This window comes from Pelodiscus sinensis, chromosome 4, assembly GCF_049634645.1.
Source record: "Pelodiscus sinensis isolate JC-2024 chromosome 4, ASM4963464v1, whole genome shotgun sequence".
In the NCBI taxonomy this organism is placed as follows: domain Eukaryota; kingdom Metazoa; phylum Chordata; order Testudines; family Trionychidae; genus Pelodiscus; species Pelodiscus sinensis.
This window is the reverse complement of record NC_134714.1, coordinates 30,102,629-30,123,866: the sequence shown is the minus strand read 5'-3', so window position 1 is coordinate 30,123,866 and position 21,238 is coordinate 30,102,629. Positions and strand designations below refer to the sequence as shown.

Sequence of the window (21,238 nt, the reverse complement as noted above, 5' to 3'; positions counted from 1 at the left end):
TCTGTGGCTATGCTGACCTAATCTCTGGTGTAAGTGCAGCTATAGCTTGACCTTCTATCACAAGGAGAGGTATAGTTTCTACCGTGGTAAACAAACCTGTTCCATCATTTATGCTACAGAATTATCTAGGCATACCTCTAGTGCCATAGCTATATAGTTATACTGAGTCCTAGTAACACAGACATAGCCATAGATTTAAACATCTTAGAGGAAGTGCCCTTCCTGATCTGCATTCACTTCTTGCCAAAAAATTAGCTGCTTGTCCTAGTATATTCAATAACTAGATACACATAAAAGGAAACAAAAAGGCCTTCCCTTGAAGTAACTGTCAGCAAAGCACATGCTACTGGGAAAACAGGCTTCTCATACTTTCCTCAGAAAACCAATGTTACACAGAAGCTATTTCAGTATGGCGGCAATTATGTCCTAGTATACCCCTGCTAAAAGCCCCAAATCAGCAATTAACATTTGGCTCGTTCTACTTCTTACATATCATACGCATTTATAGATTTAATCTCAATCTGCAGTTACCTAAACCATGCCATGGGATAACACAAATCTTGTTTCAGGAAAGCATGTTTCAATTGCCTCACCCTCCTGCAGCAGGCAACACACTCAGGCTATGTCTAGACTACAAGCCTCTTTCGAAAGAGAGCGTCTGGACTGCAACCACTTTTTGAAAAAGCAAGCCGCTTTTTCAAGAGAGAGAGAGCACTCAGGCAATCTGGATGCTCTCTTTCAAAAAATCCCCGTTTGTATTCAAGAATGCCTTTTTCCGAAAGAGCACTTTCGAAAAAAGGCATTCTTCCTCGTAAAATGAGGTTACCGAGGTAAAAAAAACCGCCGCGTTCTTTCGATTTACTTTCAAAAGAACGCAGGGCAGTCTAGAGCCACTTTTTTCAAAAACACCCTCATTCAGTAACTTTCCCCATCAGGAGAAAGGCATTTGTTTCCATTCAAGAAGGTGCTGTAACACTACTTAGCATTTAAGACACCCACTGATAAGCATGTTACAAGTCTTCTGTGGCTGATTCACAGAGGGTATGAATCTGTTAAGAGTCTTAGCAAGAGAGCTAGTGCAAGCTATAGAAACAAAGATCTGAAGATCCTTGGTTCAATCCCTGGTATGTCAGCCAAGATAGCATCTATCACAGTACTTTCAAAGGCCTGTGAGGATCAACTAATATTTGTTCAATAACCCCTAGGAGGTAGGCAAGTTTCATCCTCATTTTACAGATAAGGAAAATGAGGCAGGGCAATGAAGAGTCTTATTCCAAGCCACAAAGCCCAGATTAGAACTCAGAAGTGCCTGGCTCCTTGCCCCAGGCTCTATCCACCACACTGCTTCACAGCATCAGTCAAGTTTTTGTTGCCTTGTCAAGCACTTAAACAATACAGATGTTTCTGAACCTTAGGCAGGATGGCACCTGCTTTACAGGCTCTGATAGTGGAGCCGGCTCAGTACTGATGTCACATTTCAACTCAGGGAGACTGTCATGGGCTCACAAATTTCCAGGTTGTATTTTGAACTACATCTCACCCTTCTGCTAAATGCAGACTGGAAGCACAAAGGAGATCGGAGCTAGAGCCAGAGTTCTGATATCAGCTCCAGTTCATTATAATGAGAACTGACTCTTCTCTGTGTACTGGTGACTGTTCAAAGAGGGATGAGGGGGAGCATTTGTCTTTTAAGAGGTGCAATACCTATTTAACTTGTCAGCTGTGAGGGGCAAGGACTCCCTCTTATCCTGTCATTACCCAATGCCTACCACAATGGGCCCCAAATCTCATTTGGACTCTAGATAGTATCATAATGCAGAGTGCTGCTACTGATCCTAATTTTTCTGACTGAGGGTGGGTCTCTACTGCACTCGGAGTCGTGACTGCAGTGCCAGCAAGACATACCTGACTTAGTTCAACCAACAATGCAGTAAAGCTGCAACAGCATGAGCTCTAAACCCAGCCCTGGACCATGGATAAGTACTTGAACAGCTAGCTGGTGCGATGCAGATTCACGAGGATTGTTATTTGACCAAGCTAATCACACCTCTGATTGCAATGTAGACATTCTGACTGGTGCTGAGAAAGGCCTTTTGTTGGCTTCAAAACTTTACAGAATTAAAGTGTCCTAGGCCTCATCATTAGTGTGGGACCTGGCTTATCATTAAAGACAGCCTAGTGTACACTGTCACCTAGTCACCGCCCACCTTGATACTGATGCTGTGTCACTATGTAGTATGGATTTCACGGATAGCAATTCATTCATTGGCAGTAAGAGGACCAGCTGGAACAAATGCCCAGATGACATCCTCAAGGTGCATATGAAAGGGGTGAGAATAGCAACATGCTCTTATGCAAGAATGCTGCTGCGGAGTCTAAAGTTATCTGTCCTTAGTAACAGCTGAGTTCTGAGCTGTATTCTCCTTGTCCTGGGAGATGCAAGAGAAGCTTCCACCTGTCAAAGCAGAGTTGATGAGAAAACTACAATCTTCATTGTGGTCCAGAGTTGCAGAGCAGTCATTTGTGTGGGGCATGTAAAACACTGACAACTTTTTTCATCCTCCTCACGTTAATATGGGAGAACAGATTTTGTGGTAAGGCTAGTACATCTTCATCACAATACTACCAAGCTGTAAGAGAGGAAATTAAAGGAAGAGTTTAAAAAGTCATTTGCATGCCCAGAAGTTCCAAGTTACATCCTATCTATAATAATTTAACAGTATGACCTGGGTCTAATCTCTCTAATGGGACTAAAAATCAAATTCACTTAAGAATGGTAACAATTATAGAACCCTGCCCCACATTATTAATATCCATCCAAATGGCAACAGTCCTGGCTCTGCACAAAGCCTTGCTTTTTTGCTTATATTTCATATTTTATTCATCATATTAGTTCCAAGTAAAGTTGTTAAAAAGAAAAAAAAAAGTTATGAGCACACAAACAGGTGAATTATGGGGGAGAGAAAATGGCTTACAGGTTTTCTAACTTTGATGCTGTAGATTGGATTTGGCATTTCCCTGTAACTTACAGCTTGCTAATAATGAAATAGTAAAATTAAAAACAAATCCCATGGCACTTTTCAAAGTATAGAGGTGTCAGCTGTGGTGTCCTGGGGATACTTCTAATCTGATACAAGTAATAATATTCTGGCTGACTAAATCTTCCTTTCAGCTTTAACATAATTATTTTATGAAAGAGTGGTGAGACCACAGGAATCATACCAAATGAGATCATCTTCCCTAGTATTCTGCCTTCAGCAGCAACCAGTACCAGATATGGTGGAGGAAAGTGCCTCTGACTCTATAATTTAGTTAACAGCCTGTCAGAGACTTCTCAGTAGGTTTTTGAAAGTCCAAATAAAAATTGACAACTGGTTCTTCCCTCACTACTTTTTTTTTTTAATATGTGCAAAAATGTCTAGCTGATGGACACCATCAGAAAAATGTGACTGAACAAAGATATTTAGCATGTGTTGTTAGCTCTGCAATTTGGGAGATTATTTTTAAATGGGGTAAATATTGTCTTGTTTGTTAATGCACAATGCTTCATGCAAAAACTTTGCACTTTTTTCCTCTGAATCCATGCACCCTGAAATATGCTCAAAGGGAGATATTTTGCACATCGGGTACTGCCACTCTGGTTTTCATGTACCATCTTTTCACTTTCATTTAATTAAACCACATCCTGCATGGGTTATATTCTGTTTCCATCACACAAACACAGTAAGCTGGCCTGAGCTGTGGGTGGACAGAAGTGCAGGGAAGGGCAATCTTTACACAGCTATGCATATGTGAGCAAACACATATATAGAGCCCTACCAAATTCACAGTCATGCAAAATGCATCACAGAGGGTGAAATCTGGTGTCCTCCAGTGAAATCTCGCCTTGTGTGTGCTTTTACCTTATACTATAAAGATTTCACAGGGGAAACCAGTGTTACTCAAATTGGGGGTCCTCACCCAAAGAGAGTTGCAGGGGGATCAGAAAGTTATTTTAGGAGGGTCACCATATTGCCACCACTCTGCACTGCCTTCAGAGCTGGGCAACTGGAGAGCAGTGGTTGTAATGTTGGCCAGGGGCCCAGCTCTGAAGGCAGCATCTCACCAGCAGGACTTCTACAAATATAACACCATGAAGTTTCAAGATTTAAATATCTGAAATAATGAAATTTACTGTTTCTGAACTCCTCTGACCATGAAATTGACCAAAATGGATCGTGAATTTCATAGGGCCTTACACATATATATACACATACTATTCTCTGTTTCCATATATAGTGATCACCCTTTCAAAAAACATTCAGCATTTCTTTCACTGCTACAAAGCATATTCAAGGCATCTGTGAGCCTGTCCTTTGCCCATCCTTTTTCAGCAGCTACTTGATAAAACAGTGGTGGGCAACCTGCAGCCCATAAACCGCATGGATGAGCCACTGGAGTGCTGCCTAACATGTTTACCACCTTGTGTTTGCAAATACAGTCACCCGCAGCCCCACTTGGGTGCAGTTCGCCATTTCCAGCCAATGGGAGCTGTGGGAAGTGGTGCAGGCCTCACAAACTTGCTGACTATCGCTTCCCACAGCTCCCATTGTCCGAGAACAGAGAACCGGGGCCAATGGGAGCAGTGGGCAGCCATACTATGGATGCAAGGTAAATAACCTGTTTGGTGGCCTGTCAGAGTCTTACCCTGATGAGACAAGTGTGGCCCATGGGCTGTAGGTTGTCTACCACTGCTATAAAACAAAGTAGTTCAGCCAGTTTTGAAGAGACTTATGCATGAAACACATGATCTCGTATAGTATCAAGCCTCTCTATTTTCCTGGCAAAGTCATTGAAAAGCTGGTGGATGCTCCAGCAGCACCTGCCCTCTTCCAATATCCCAGCTACTTCATAATCAGGTTTCAAACCAGGACACAATAGTACTAGACAATCTTTGTTAGCCCTGCAGAGACATCAGTCTTGAATGCATTGCTGTTAGATTCAGAGCTCTCTGTAGCCCTCAGCACAGTTGAGTTCACACAGCAAAGAACACATTTATATGATACTTGGAAGTGAATCCAGAAACATTGCCTTGCATAGTGGATTGATTGAAATCCCTGCTTTGAATCATGCTTTAAATCAGCAAGCTGAAAATCTGGATTTCAAATTAGGGATGTAAAATTCTGGTTAATCAGTTAACTGGTTAAACATTATGTTTAATCAGTTAACTGATTAAACAGGGGCAGGTGGAGGGCCCTGATACGGAGGCAGCAGCACAGGGTGGCAGCCACCTCCCCAGGAGCAGGGCAAGAGCCTGCATGTAACCATGAACGTTAACCAGTGAGCCGAGGTTTATACATGCAAATCCCTAATCTATACACATTCATTTAAAAACTTAAAAACCAGTCTTGTAAAACCTTACAGGCTAACAAAATATGTAGATGATATCATGAGCTTTTGTGGGCATAACCCATTTCTTCAGCTGACAGAAGTGTTGGAAGTCCAGATCCAAGAATAAATAAGAGGAGGGGAGGAAGTAGGAAAAAAATGGAGGGGAGGAAGAAAAAAGAGACAGTGAGTAGATAAGCTTCAGAGAAGTAGCTGAGTTAGTCTGTAACAGGAAAAAACTTAAACAACAAATGTTGCATCTTAAAAACTAAATAGTTACAACAGGCTGATAAGAACCATTAGTTTGCACTTGAAAAGGAAGATGACCAACACTAAATTCTACACATAATGGCTCCAGCCAATCTTTAATAAACTAAATGCAGTTTTATTAATAAAAAAGGAGGGAGTTATTAAATGGTTATAATAAATCTATGTATTACAGCTGATTTCAGAGTTTGTAGATAACAGCAGTGATGTTAAATCCACTAGCCCATGAGCATGGAAAGTCCTATGAACCCTCTTGAGTCTCTGGGCCTCCATGGGGTCTCCGTGCCTTCTGACATTCTGGGGGAGGGAGGCGGCGGGGGAGAGCTTGCTGAAAATTTGATTCACACTGGGTTATCAACACAGAGCTAATAAGCCTCAATGCAAATCTGTCTTGTGGATGTCACCCAAGAACAACACATTTGAGATACAAACGCATAGCAAATACTCATAACTTTACATACAATGAGGAAACATGGCTTTAAGCAGGATAACACTACTCAACAGATAACTTTTCCAATGAGACAAGGCATACTTTGCTTAGGATTCATCAAAACTGTGCAACACTTGTGGTATCTTAGTGTACACCTGGTCATCTTTCTTCCTATACGCATCAGACTGCCCGATTACATTTTCATCATCTTAAGATTTTCAGATTTATCCATATTGCAACAAAACTCCTTGAAATAACACATGTAGACATAAACCAAATGTTTCCAACTCTAAAATATGATAAACAAATGAAAAGCTTCAACTTGGATTCTTTGTAGATGTTGCCAAGTGAAGGAGGTTGAGAGGGGAGAAAGATTTCTACACATTTGCTTACCATGGCACACAGATTAAAAAGAAAACCTCCATGCATCCAAAAGCAACATCCAAACCTTACAGTTTATATTCAGAGTGCACCCACCATCAATACTGCTGGGACACAGGAGCAGGACTGCTTGATTCACCGATTTCTAGTCTGAGAACTTAAGGAGCCAAAATTACAGAAGGGCTTTCCCATGTTTAGCCTCCAGACCGTTACTGTGTTTGGACTACACTGTATTGCCAACATCAGTGGCATCATGTAGGTGCCGGTAGGGCAAAATAGATATACAGGCAGTCCCCGGGTTACGTACAAGATAGGGACTGTAGGTTTGTTCTTAAGTTGAATCTGTATGTAAGTCGGAACTGGCGTCCAGATTCAGCCGCTGCTGAAACTGACCGCCAGTTCTGACTTACATACAGAATCAACTTAAGAACCCCAAGCGTCCCCAAGTCAGCTGCTGCTGAAACTGATCAGCAGCTGATTCCAGGAAGCCCGGGGCAGAGCAACTCTTCCTCGGGCTTCCTGTAGTCAGCGCTGGTCAGTTTCAGCAGCGGCTAAATCAGGACGCCTGGGGCAGAGCAGCTGGGGTGCTGCTGGGTTGGTCCAGTAGCGCCGCTCCTCGGCACTACTGGACCAACCCAGCAGCACCCCATCTGCTCTGCCCCAGGCGTCCTGATTCAGCCGCTGCTGAAACTGACCAGCAGCGGCTGAATCAGGACCAGAGCAGCTGGGGTGCTGCTGGGTTGGTCCAGTAGCGCCCAGAGCGGCGCTGCGGGACCAACCAGCAGCACCCCAGCTGCTCTGCCACAGGCGGCCGGAGAAAAGCTGTCTGCTGGGAGAGGGGTGGGGGGGGCGTACTAGCTGCGCCTGAGCTGCCCCGCTGCCCGAGCCCCTCCACGGCTTTGCTCTGCGTCTTCCTGGTCTGCAGACCAGGGAGACGCAGAGAAAGCCCCAGAGTACACGGGCGGCAGGACCGCGAGGTCCCGCAGTCCGTGTACTCGGGGCAGCCCTGTTCGTAACTGCGGATCCGACATAAGTCGGATCCGCGTAAGTCGGGGACTGCCTGTATAGCTGAATCCTACTCTTGTCCGAAAGCTAGTCGGGGTTATGTGAACAACTGTGATGTCAGAAGCCTGCGCCTTTGCATGTCACTACCCAGAATGTTCTTCAGTTCATGGCTGGCAGCTGGAATTAAAGGAAATGCTAGGAATTTGCTAATTTTTACACTAAGAATTCTGAGATTTGGATACGTTCTTCACATTGGAAATAAATATTGGGCCGTTATCTATCAAGTGGCCATTCTCTGGCATGGAGGAGGAAGAAAGCATGAGACAAAGAGATCTGCAATTTAGCAAACAGATAAAAAGCAAACAGCATAACACCTCTTTCCTTCCAGATTCCAAGTCTCCTTACTGTCAGCTGGAAATAACTTTACTAAGAGGTTGTTCTGACAACAGTACATTTCAAAGTATGACAACTATAAAACTCAGGGGCAAAAATACCCCAAGTTTTCTCTCCCTAACCATCTTTCTTATCCACCTAAGATGACAAAAGTAACAGCCAATGGACTTTGGGAACAGATTCTGACCTAAAACTTGGTCAGAAATGACACTGGGGGAACCTGTGGTAAGAATTTCTCTTTCAATTAATCCTAGTTTGTTAAATGTAGTACTAGGAAGCATTTTAACTTTATTTTTCTTGTAATTATTTCTTACTCTAAAGCCTCTATACTTGTACACACAATGTAAGCCTCTGTCTCTAGTTAAAAACACAAATCTTGTTTTATTCTTTAATCAAAAGTAATCCAGTTTTGTGAACTGCATGGGTAATACCATTTAAAGAGAGGCGATGGATGTAATATATATAGACTGACCAGATAGTGATTTTTTCCCAAATATTAATTTTAGCTTTAAAAAGAAACATCCCTTGAAAAGAAAATTACATTGTAATAAAGGCGTTCTGATTGCTCAGTCTAATCACAAGATCAACAAATCATTGCAAATATGTTAACATCTCAACTTTCTTTTTTATTATGGTTAAGTCTTGAAAGTCTGATGCTGAGAAGGTCAGAGGTTCTTAATATGACTCCATGAATCCAAAGGTATTTTTCATTAGGTCAACAATCGAAGGAGCAGACACAGCTTAAATCACACACAACCGCGCTGAAAATGCATTTTTCATTAAATCGTACAGCTAGTTTTCCCAAACATTGCTATCATGGGGAGAAACTCTCAACAAACTCATATTTGTACCAAGCAGTAATCTTTCACTGATAAGTAAAAAAAAAAAATCCACAGCAGTACAATTGCTGAGAGAAAAGAACTGCTAAACAAGAACTTTTCAGTGATTTTGTTCATAGTGATCTGCTAAGTTAGCTACACAGAGCACTTATGGGGATGTAAACTTTATTTCTGAAGGACTTTGAAAAAGGTAGAAATGAGAGTTTCAAAATGAGATTCATTCAGTGTTTGCCCTGTGAAAAAAAAGGAACAGAAAAGTGCCCAGCCTCTGACCTATTTCTAATAAAAACCCATCTCAGAGCAGTGAGAAATATCAGAAATGTTTCCTGCTCTAGAGGGAAACATCTCTTATTGAAACTGCAATCAAATCAACCTCTATATGGTTAAACTATTCATTACACATTAGTAAAAAAGGAGTTTTAGGGTCTCAATAAGGAAAGATGTTCCAGTGTCTACTGTATTAGGCCATGTCTCTACTTATGCTGGAGACTGATCTTCTGACATTCAATTTAGCGAGTCTAGTAAGAACCTGCTCAAACACACACTGAGGACAGCCTCGGTTGGCACTGGTACTCCTACTCCTCCCGAGGAGCAGTGGTCCTTCTAAGACAGGGGTTCTTAACCTTTTTACCTTCACACCTCCCCAGAAAGTGAACTTCATGTTCACACACCCCTGGGAGCCATTTTGTGCACAGCCTAGCCCCGCCCCTTCACCTGACAGGAAGCTAAGGGGCGTGGCTAGAACTATAAGAACTCTGCCAAGGAGCTCAGCTGGGGCCCAGCCTCTGAGGGAGACAGAGGCCTTCTCAGAGCTCCTGGCTGATGAGGCTGAGACCTGGCCCGGGCCTCCCACAGCCGCCTTCCCTAAGGCCAGCAAAGGCTTCCCTACATGGGCTGCCGAGGCCTGGCCAAGCTGGCCAGCAGGGCTACCCTCTGACCTAGAGGAACCCAAGGCTCTACTGGTGCCTGGTGATTCAGAGGACCGGCCTGAGCTGAAGGCCCGGCTCGAATCCCGAGGCCTGCCTGAACCCTGGGACTTGGCAAACCAGCTGGACACTGGATACAGCTGTCCGACCTAATTCCCAAGTCCGACAGCTGGGTGGCACTTTGGGGTGAATGAACCCTGTTACAATGCCTAAATGAATAATATGAGCTTTTTACTTTGAACCTTTTCCTAACAAATGTATGTAATATTTGAAGATGAAAGTTGGCAATGCTCGTGTACTGTTATTGTAGTGTGTCATCACATAGGCCTGATTGCTTCGCACTGCTATTGTAGTGTGCCGATCTCTAGAGGTTAATTAGAAATTAATGTTTATAATTTTAATTCATAATATTAATTATGAAGAAATCTAAACTTTAGAATTTTATCCAGTGAGAAGGCAATTGCGATAAATTTTCTGGGAGGAACCTCACACCTCCCGTGTATCCCCTTCACACCTCCCCTGGGGAGGCGCACCTCACTGGTTAAGAACCCCTGCTCTAAACCAGGAGATTTAAATCACTGTTTCATTTTCCTATGCTGGGCAGCCTAATCTACATGCCTCTGTCGCCAGAGGCATGTAGTCTAGACGTACTCTAGGATGTTGAGTAAAGTGACCCGGCAACATAAGCTACAGAACTGTATAATTCATCAAGAATGTGGAGCCAAGCACAGGCACCACCGGCACTAAAAAGGGTGTATTTGGGATTCAACAAAACAACATGTTCATCTTGTGTTAGACAAACATCAGAATGGTAAGGGACAGAGTATGTGGTGAGAAAAAATAAACCTCAAACAAAACTAACACCCATTAGCCTAAAATGGTACCATTTGTCAGTTACAAGACTCCCTAAACATCTGAAGAGTATAAATGAAATTCAGACTGAAGGGGCAGATGCTATATTTCATTTTAGTTACACTAAGAGGAAACACAGCAATTCAGACAGGAAAAGAATTATCTACTATATACTTAAGAGTTTGTCTGTCTGTTCAAGAACTCCTCCTAAACAGTAAGAGCTAGGACCACCAAATTCAGAATATAGCTTCCTCTTACCATACCTTAAAGCAATGTCAGGGATTGATTGGGCCAGGGAAGTGGGATGTGCCTGGAATGGGATTGCTTCCAGTGAAGGAGCAGCAGATTAGACAACATATTTAAAGAGGAAGAATAAAAATGTGTCCTGGCTACAGGTCTTGATTTAGTGATTCACCACATATTTGGATCTCCTGGCTCAATTGTAGCAAGTTTTTAAACCTAGACACAAAGTTACATGTCTTTAAAAAGCTCCTCTGGGAACAAAATGCAGCAACTTATGTGCTTAGCAAAGGCCACTACTACCATATCATCTGTTGTGCAGCTCTCAGTGCTCTCACTAGGGAACACAAATAAAGATCCTAGACACGATATTCAAACCTGTCCAAGAGATAAGCTAAGCTAAGACAGTCATAGATGGAGGGAGAGGCACTGCCCACATGTGGCCGCTACATTCCATTGATACAATCCTTCTATCAACCAAGACCAGTCGGCTATTTTTAAAATTCAATTTTTCTTGTTTTAATGAAATTTTCCTCAATTTCAAAATTTGACTGAAAAATGGGTTCATATGTTTATGAACAATATCTCCCATTTTTTCCACCAGTTCTTCTGTTCATGAAGAGATAAAAATATTGTATCTCCCCACTTTAAGAATAAAATAAAACTTAATTGTTTATAGCTCTCTCACACAGAGAGAGCTGAAAACTAATTAAGCTATTTCTCCAGCTGGAAAAGAAGAGAGTGCTTTCTTTGGAGACTGTAATTCATGTCTATTTTTACATAGCTGGGATGTTTTCAGAGACCAGGTTAATGATGGCCAGACAAAGTGGATATGGACTTCATGGCTATAAATCCCCAAACATAAAAAAACACAAAGGATAGCAACATGGCAAGTTTCTGAGCTGAGAAGTGGGAAAGCAATAGAATGACTCAAACATTAACCAATCACATATCACATCAGAACAATTTACAGAAGCAACTTCTCAACATCATAAACAACTGGCTCTTAGAACAGATACTTCTACAGCACTCAGAAGGAGAGGCTACTCTTGACTTATCCTAACACACAGGAGTTGGCTGAAGAGCTAAATTAATTGAGTCACTAAATAATAGCGACCATAAAGTAACTAAAGTTCATCAGCATCTGCTGTACTAAAAATAGCTATCACTGCACCACTAATGATAGGAAAAGATTAGCAAGCAAATTAGAAAGAATCTAAAGTCAAAGTGTTAAGATATTAAAACACATGGAAGCATCCTTAATCACATCAAATTAGAAGCCAAAAGGTAATTATTCAGGCCCAGAAGGTATCCCCACCAAACAGGGAAATACAGGCCAAGTGATGCCAAAAGGAAGGTATAAACTTTAGTAATGTAATATAACTAACACTGCAAATCCAGTTGTTTCTATATTTTCTTCCCTCTCTAGCAATTCAGTAAGTTGTGCCACTCAAGTCTCAAATCATCTTGCTCAATTCAGTTTGGAGTCTTTTAGCCCCTTTCCAAAAAAATTTCCCATTAATAACCTCTTCCTAAATGCAAACTTTGGTTTTCCCATGACAAGCAGTTGAGTTCGTACAATAATTTCAATTTACCAGTGAACATGAAGACAGCATTTCTGCTGCTGTTCAGAGTAATTCATATACTCCCCATCATACACAAACCTTGTTTCATTTAGATCAAATCTATTCACATGTTTTAAACAAAAAAAAGGCCTCAATTCTTGAGCACAATTCTGCTATGAAAGAATGTGTCTGCAGCCCACGCCCATTATAAACACACACATACCCCTACCTACCTAACTGAGGAACCAGCTATTCATTTGGTCCCAAACCCTCAATGCAAGGAACAGGCTTTTCTGAAATGAAGAGACACCGTCGTACCTTGCATATAGGCCTCTATTCGACGAATAAGTTCATAAGACTTGGATCGGTCCAGCAGCGTCCTGATAGCAGGAAGGGGGTCCAGGATGATGGTTTCAGGGTGAGCATCGATATACTCCTGCAGAACAAATATGGAGCAAAGACTACTGTTAGATTTGTTGAACAGCATAAAAAGCACCAAAACATGGGAACATACCTAAGAAGAAGATTAAGATCTAACAACCTTAAATTACCCTCCAGATGACGCTGGTAGACTTGGTAAGTATCATTGCAGGGCATGTCTAGACTTTCTGGTCACTGGCATTATAAACTGGAATCCAACTGAATACAAGTACCATGCCAATTATAAAGACGCTAGCATCCAACTACGGACTTATCAGCACGGCAACCTGCTCTGCAGCCACCTCAATTCAGACCAGAGCAGGGATGAAGATTCAAATCACAGCAGAGAGCAGTATTGGCAGGAACCATTAGGCAAAAGAGGACACAATGCTATTTGGGTCCACCTTTGTAGTTACACTGAACGAGCTTTAATAGCATGAGGGCATCAGTCCACTTCAGAGCACAGATCACAACTACATCGGGGTTCTTTTAGATTGCTATTACTGTCCCCTACCTGTACTGACTGCCAAGTGAGGAGATAGATGATAAAGACCTGAAAAAAGTGGTAGGCCCAGAGATACTGTTACTTCATTTAACCACAATGGAGTTTTCAAAGTGATAGTTCTGTACATCCATCTCCCTAAGCAAACACTCCCCTGCCTACTTGCTGTATTCACACAGCAATCTTCTAGTAAGCCTCCATTTGGGGTATGTCTCCACTGCAAAAGATAACCCGCAACAGTGAGTCTTCAAGCCTAAGTTGACTGACAAGCTCACAAGATTTGCACCTTAGGGCTAAAAAAAAGCACTACAGAGTTTGGGCTTAGGCTGGATACTAGAGCCCAAGTTCTGTGAACCTCCCCCCTCACCAGCTCTCAGAGCCCAGGCTTCAGTCAAAGCTAGACCACCTACACTGCTATTTTTAGCCCAGCAGCATGAGCTTGAGTCAGCTGACCTACATGCTGAGACTCTGCCATGGGCTGTTTTTGTAGTGGAAAATCTCCAAGTACCACATTCCCATTGCTGACACCATGACCACTAGCTCTTGCCAACATCTACTGCGATTTGGGATGCTCAAGAGGCCATGCACAAGGCCCACACTGGCTACATAAAGTCACAATGATTAATGAGAGCGCTTCCTTCACCCCGTTCAGAGTTGGACAAGTAATTCCAAGGCTAAAATCCATCTGCATTCTTTAATAAGATTTCCTAATCAGTCTCCATTCACCTCCATTCATTTCTTCACATCCATTTATATGGATGCATAGCAAACTGGTTTAATTAAGCAACTTAGGTAAACAGGATATTATTCTTCAAAGCAAAAAAACAGACTTCACATTATGCTCAGAAGTACCACCAGGCAGCACTGGGGGAGACACTCCACTGGCTGCTGAGATAGAGCAAAAGGAATGGAGATATCTGAACCCTACACATCACATTACTCCCAATTTCAAGCATGTTAGAGTGGGTTATTTGTTCAAGTCTTTGCTTGTTATTGAATGCATTTAATTCACTGCTTGCTGCAGAGGGATTATTCTTTAGACGTTCAGAGGAGCCGATGGCTGATTTAGTGGCTTCAACACATTGCTGGGATCATGGAGTGAATTTCCTTTACAGTAGAGATGTTAGTGTATAGCTGTTTAAACGATTAATCGATTAGCCTAGGCTTATCAGTTAATCTAAATGATTACATGCAACCTCCTCTTGCTGTCCCTGTATCAGAGGCAGCGGGGAAGATGGGAGGCGGGAGCCAGCGCCCATGATGAGCCAGCTTTTAAGCCAGCTCCTTGTGTATGCCAGTTCCTAAGGAGCTACCTGCCCCACCCGTACTGCTATTAGGTACAGGCAGTCCCAGAGTTACACAGATCCGACTTACATCGGATCCACAGTTACGAACGGGGCCCTCCCTCTCCCTGGTCTCCAGCAGACCAGGGAGAGGAAGCAAAGCGGTGGAACACGCGGGCAGCGGACAGCCCAGACGCGTCTGGGCTGTCCGCTGCCCGCGTGCTCCGTGGCTTTGCTCTGCTTTGCTCCCCGTCCCCCTGGTCTGCAGACCAGGGGGACGGGGAGCAAAGCAGAGCAAAGCCACGGAGCCTGGGGTTCTTAAATTGAATCTGTATGTACGTCAGAACTGGTGTCCAGATTCAGCCGCTGTTGAAACTGATCAGTTTCAGCAGCGGCTGAATCTGGACGCCAGTTCCGACTTACATACAGATTCAACTTAAGAACAAACCTACAGTCCCTATCTTGTACGTAACCCGGGGACTGCCTGTATTCTCCAGTTGAACCATGACGTCTCTGATTTGACAGATTTATTAAATACCCTTGCTACCAGACCTATGATTCCATGTGCCAGTTCTTTCAGGATTCTGGATTGGAGATTATCCATTACTATATCTTAAGTATATTAAACCTTGAGTTTTGCTTCCACCTCAATAGTAATGCCTACTTCTATACATTCCTCCTCTTTAGACATCCTGCATTTGTTCCTATATTGTCCATTACCATCCTTTTTGAAAAGTGAGGCAAACTATTCATTTAGCTTTGGGGCCTACCTAAATAATCCTTAATCTCTACTCCATTCTCACTGCATAGCTGCCCTGTTTTTTCTCTTGTTCTCTTTTTATTTATATGGCTAAAGAACCTTTATTAGTTGTTTTAATTTCTGTTGCAAAGTGTAATTCAGCTTGACTTTTGGCAATTTTAATTTTATCTCTGCACTTTATTATCTCTAAGACATACTCTTCTTTGCTGATCAATCCTTTTTCCATTCTTCATAGGTTCTCTCTGTACTCCTAACACAGGTTGAACCTCTGCAAACTGGGACTCTCTGGATGGCAGGACCAGAGTCTCCTGGTGGTGGGCTACTGGCTAAGAGCCCAGTGGGCTGGCAGGCCAGCAGGCTACTGGCAGAGTAAGGAGATTGGAACACCCCAGCAGGGTTACCTGGGGGCCCAGGAGTTGGGTTGCCTAGCATGGGAGGGATGGCAGGGAGTGGGGGAGAGGTAATGGAGCCAGCTAGCAACCAGTCCAAGGGGTGGGGTAGGAGGACTAAGTAGGGAGAGGGCCAAGTAGGGAGAGGGCCAGATACAACCTCCCCTGGTCTGACAAAATCCCTCATCAGGAACATATCAGGTCCTGAGGGTGCCAGACCAGGGAGGTCCAACCTGTATCCTTTGAGATGTTTCTTCATTTAGTTAGGCCTGGAATCCTCCCTAAACATTTTTTCTTGGATATAAATTTCAGAAAACTGTGACAAAGAAATTCTGAAACACCTCCACATTTAAGTCTCTGAGCTCTTCAATTCAATTGACTAGTTCCTTTTATTTCTCAGTCTAGTCACCTGATATTTACAACCTTAGTTACTGACCTGTTTTTGATTATCCTTCCATTTAATTAGAAATAAATAAGATCATAATATCTTGTAACCCAAGCTTATTTTTCCATAACCAGCTCTTCTACAATATCCTTACTATTTATTGATAAAGGCTAAAATCCCCTCTTGTTGGTTGAGTGACCTTTTGATGAAGAAATTAGTTGGCTATCACCTGCAGAAATAGCTAAATCCTCCGAGTAGCATTTGTTCTCCAATCATTAACGTTGGAATTTAAATTCTACTATGACAACAGTTCCTGGGAGTATTTATTTAATATTAGACAGATCTCTGTCTATATCCAAATCTGATCCATAACACATCCCTAAACACTATTTCAATAGAACCTCTGTTATAATCCTCTCAGAATGATTTTGACCAAACTCAGTTCTATCTGACATGCTATCTCTTCTGATTTCTTTACAGTCTACTTTATCATGGGATATACAATGCTAGCTATTACCTTCGTCTCTCTATATTTCCTGAACAGCTCATGTGTCAACCTCTCTTGCCATCAACCCCTTCCATGGCCATTTCCCTTTCCCACTGCCCTTTTCCCGGCTTAACGTAAGCAGAGTACAGCTACTTATTTTAATATGCACCTTAATCCAACCTTCCAGGTCTAGTGTAGACCTGGCCTTAGTCCCATTTGAATCATTGGCAAAACTCTCACTGACCTAATTGTGAATTGATTCAGACCCTTGGGATTTGTTTACACTGCCATTAAAACCCCATGGCTGGCCCATGTTAGCTGACTTGGGCTCTCAGGGCTCAAGGTGTGGAGCTGTTTAATTGCAGCGTTGACTTCCAGGCTCTGGGACAAGCCCAAGACCTTGCAGAGTTCTAGAGCCCGCCTGTCTCCAGCCTGAGCCCAACATCTGCACTACAATTAAACAATCCCATAGCCCAAGTCCAACCCAGGTGACGTGGGACAGCCACAGGTTTCTGATCTACTTTCAGACTGGTAGCTCCACAGCAGACACACCTTGTTATTTTTCTGACATTTGACAAGCACCATATACACTCCTGTTGCACTGTGAAATGATAATCTCTAGCCCAGAGGTGGGCAAAAGGGCCTCCGTGTGCCGGATCCGACCCACCAAGCAGGTGGATCTACTCCGCGGAGGCCCTGCTGCTCCCCTGCCCCCAAGCTAATCAGGGCCTGGAGAAAGGGAGAGGCACATGAAGTTTCCTCCACCCTGCAAGGAGTGCATGGTGCTTAGAAGTGCCATGCACTCCAAGCAGGGCGGGAAGAGACTTCACACACTACCCAGCACCCAAGCCCTGACTGGCCTGGGAGTGGGAATGTGTGAAGTTTCCTCCACTCTTCAAGGAATGTCCTGGCCCTGCCCTTTCCGGAGCATCCCAGGGCCACTTCACAAATTTCTGAAATGGCCCTTGGTAAAAAATTATAGCCCACCTTTGCTCTAGCCTAAGCATCTGCAACTCTGTATCTCTGATGGATGTAATATGGCAGTGTAGGAGTGTGTATATATAAGAAAAGCAAAGATATACCAGTCATCTTCTGATACTAGCAAGAGGACAAGTACTGTAGCAAGTGCACCTCTGTGTGCTGGTTTGCCCTTGATAAAAAATACTAGGTTCAAGGATAGTTTCCTATCAAAGCCAGAGAAGCTAGATTTAAAATAAAGTCTGTATGCAGGCTAGACCAAAAAGGTCCCTTTCCCCACAACCACGTCAACTGACATGCTCTAATGAGCTAAGAGTCCTAGCTCCCCAGATTGGCAGAGCTAAAACCGGGCCCTTGAATGGAGTATAATTCAAACTGAACACCAGGACTTCAGGCCAATATGATATTTTAAAGCAATTTTACTGCAACAGCAAAATGCTTGTCCCAAATTCAACCATTCTGAGGATTATGAGTGCTGAAGAGAACTGCAGAAACTAACACAGTGGTCTTACCTGCAATAAACTTTCATAAATGCAAAGGAAGCTAGTAGAAGAGTTTCACAGAAATTGTTAAGAGACTATTAAAATAAACCATAGCAGATCATGTATGCTATTATTGCCACACTGCAATTGTTTATAATCTGTTTTGATGTCAACAGGCTCAATCATGAAAACAATGGGAGTTTTGTTTAAATAACTACTTCAGGTTCAGACCCATTAAATGTGTTTAGAAAAAAATGAGTTTAGCTCCAGTAACCTTGTAATTTAACCTAATCTTTTTATCTATTGGTTAAAAAGCACCTCAAAGTAGTACAACAGAATCTACCTTCTAATTTACCTTCTTTATTTGGGATACTTCAGCTGTCCCTAACTTGCATTTCCCTTCCTCCTCTAAAGCTCATCTGGCTTGGCAATTTCAGAAGAATTCAACAATAGCTTCCAACAATGTTTTCTCTTTCCACCCAGCTGCGGCACCACAGGATGCTCTCAGACACGTGAAGGCACAGAGCTCAGATCACAAACTGCAAGGAGGGATGGGTTAGAATGGCTTGTCTGCACCCCCAATTAATAATGGCAAGCTGGGATGTGAATCTACCCTGCACTGGTTTGCTGCAGTCTAACTTCATTATATCCTGATGATGCATATTAACAGCTCCTTGAACCAGTCTGATCAAAGTGCTCTAATGAATTCTTAGCACACATCAGTAGGGTACACACGGACAGTTAGTTCTCAGCATGCTAATGTGGTATAGGTTCACATCCTAATTTGTCATACTCTAACTGTACATGCCTTTAAATGAGTTGATGCTCCTGAGGTGTTTTTTTTTTTAATAAAGTAAAAAACAAACTGCAAAAGACCTATAATACTTGACAAGAAACATTATGGCCATGATTTAAGGAAGCATCCTTAGTCACAAAGGACGTATGCGTGTTTCTGTCCTATTGCAGTAAACAAGAAAAGCTCATACTGAAGAGTTTTTGTGAATTCAGACTTACGTGGTTAATACTTAAACACTGGTAAAGGAAGACACAATGATCACCAGAGAACAGTTTATAAAAAGGGGGCGGGGTACCACAGATATTACCATATATTTACAATAGAAAAAAATCTTCATAATTGTTTCATCATATGAATACATATGTTCATCATATGAACAACAGCTATCTGATGCTGACCTCTTAATGGTGATAACTGTATGTATGGACAGTGGGACAACGAAGCAGCACGTCCTACCATATACTAAAACAAGGGAGTATCCATTAAAAAGGCTGAAACATGATGCAATGAAAGTGACAGGAGTGTAGAATTTGAAGGAGCAGCCATGAAATTTGATTCCCCTCTGCTTATGAATAAAATACAAATAAATACCAAGTGAGTAGAATAGCGAAACAGGCTGGATCACTGAAGTCCCCTTGGGATTATTACATGGTGCGCTTATCAAGCCACTGACACCTTCCTGCCATACTATCATAGGTTCCCACCACCCTGTCCTAGTGGGCCAGAAGCTCTGGTTCCCCATCAAGGCACAGATTTTGGGTTCCCGTCCCCATGCAGAGCAACCCAGAGACTGAACCAGAGCAGTTCCAGGAAGGCTCAGCTATAAGGCTGCTGATCGTGCCCAGGAAACCAGCCTCCAAAAGGGACCAAAATCCCCAACAAATCTGTCTTACCCTTTGTAAAAGTTTTACACAGAGAAAGCTCATAAAGATACTCCCTTCCCTTTAACAATGAAAGAGATATGCAAAGCAGCTGATCTCCCCCCCCCCCCCCCCCATACTAATTAGTTATACTGGGCTTGATAGTAAACAAGTGTTTTTATTAAGTTTAAAAAAGTAGGATTTAAGTGATAGCATGTGAAAGCAGACCAAAGTAAGTAAATAAACAAAAGACCTAATCCAGTAAGAAACTTGTTACATGTGAATTTTTAAGGTAAATAATTGTTCTCATCTCAGGTAAAATACTTCCAGGCACAGATTATCTTTACCTTGATCTAGATCTATAGCTTTTCAGAGCTCTTTAGAGGTCTTTGTTTTCAGATTTCTTCATATATAAATATCCTCTTAGAATAAGTGAGGCAGTTTCAAAGGCCAGCTGAAGACAAAGACCTGATTGCTTTCCATTCCTTAAATAGATTCCCCCCCCCCCAGGGCAGGAAACCTTTGTGCAGTCTCTCCATCCTCATGCAAAAATACAAGATTCAAAATTGATTTGAGTACCAGGTGGCATGGTCCACATGTCTTTCTAGGACCAACCACAGGTTGGGATTACAGGGAAAAAAGCCATTCATGGGTCATCGGTTTGAGTACTGAACCATTAAGCTCCCAAAGTATCACCAATGGCCCTTATTAGCACATTTAAAATTAAAGCCAGATTCACACTTCATATTTCTAACTTTACATAGAAGAATGATACATGCACAAAAAGATTTACAGATTCATCAAATAGTAACTTTAATCATATATGACTTGTTTCACATAAAGCATCTTTGATGTATACATATTCATAAGCCAATTTTAATAAAACATGCAGGCGTGACAAATGGGAAAATGTCAGGAGCACATCAGCTACTATCACACATGAGCTTCAAAAAAGGAAACACATGAAGGGAAGGAAAAGGAACGGTTCCCAATAGATCAATAGCTTGGTGTGTCCAACAGTCTTCTCAGCTCATCTATACAAAATGATCTTGCCCTTTCCTTCTCTGTGCTTTACCAAAAGCTTATTACCAACAGCAGACCAGTGGCCAAGCACCAACCTGGAGGAGATTTAGGTTTTTTAACAATATTTTGAAAGGGCTCCATCCCTGGGCTGGAATTCAGCATGACCCAGACGTGTTAGATTTCCTTGTTCCAATCTTTGACAAAACAAAAAACAAACAAGAAGAAACAAGGACTTCTGAGCAGATCCTCCTTTGTTTAGATCTCAGGCCTCACATTTAGTTACGCTCTGTACCAAGCTTGCTGCTGGCAGGAGACCAACAAGGAAACTGGAATGCAAAGAGACCCACTATTTCTAGCTCTATAACAGAAGGCTTGGGAAGAAATGCTTATTCAGCTTCATATGTGTAGGTGGGAGAAGGAGAAGAGGCAGGCTAAGATTGCTTGGTATCTAGGGTTGTCAGACAGTTGCACAAAAAATACCAAGCATGGCGGGGAAAAAAATTGTTTGAGAAAAAAAATCCCACAAACGGGGGAACAGAGTTGTTGATACACTGGGAGTTGGGTGAATGGGTTTCTGTTCCCTGCATAGGCTGTCAGAGACGGCTGCT

General features: G+C 42.5%; 1 protein-coding gene across 1 annotated transcript in view; it reads right to left on the bottom strand.

The window, feature by feature from the left end:
- Nucleotides 1-21,238, bottom strand: part of ITPK1 (inositol-tetrakisphosphate 1-kinase) — a 216,562-nt gene that overhangs the window by 75,034 nt on the left and 120,290 nt on the right. Inside the window, exon 4 of the mRNA XM_006133665.4 lies at nucleotides 12,584-12,701. Coding sequence (XP_006133727.1) covers nucleotides 12,584-12,701 — 118 coding nt within the window. The remainder of the gene's footprint in view (nucleotides 1-12,583; nucleotides 12,702-21,238) is intronic.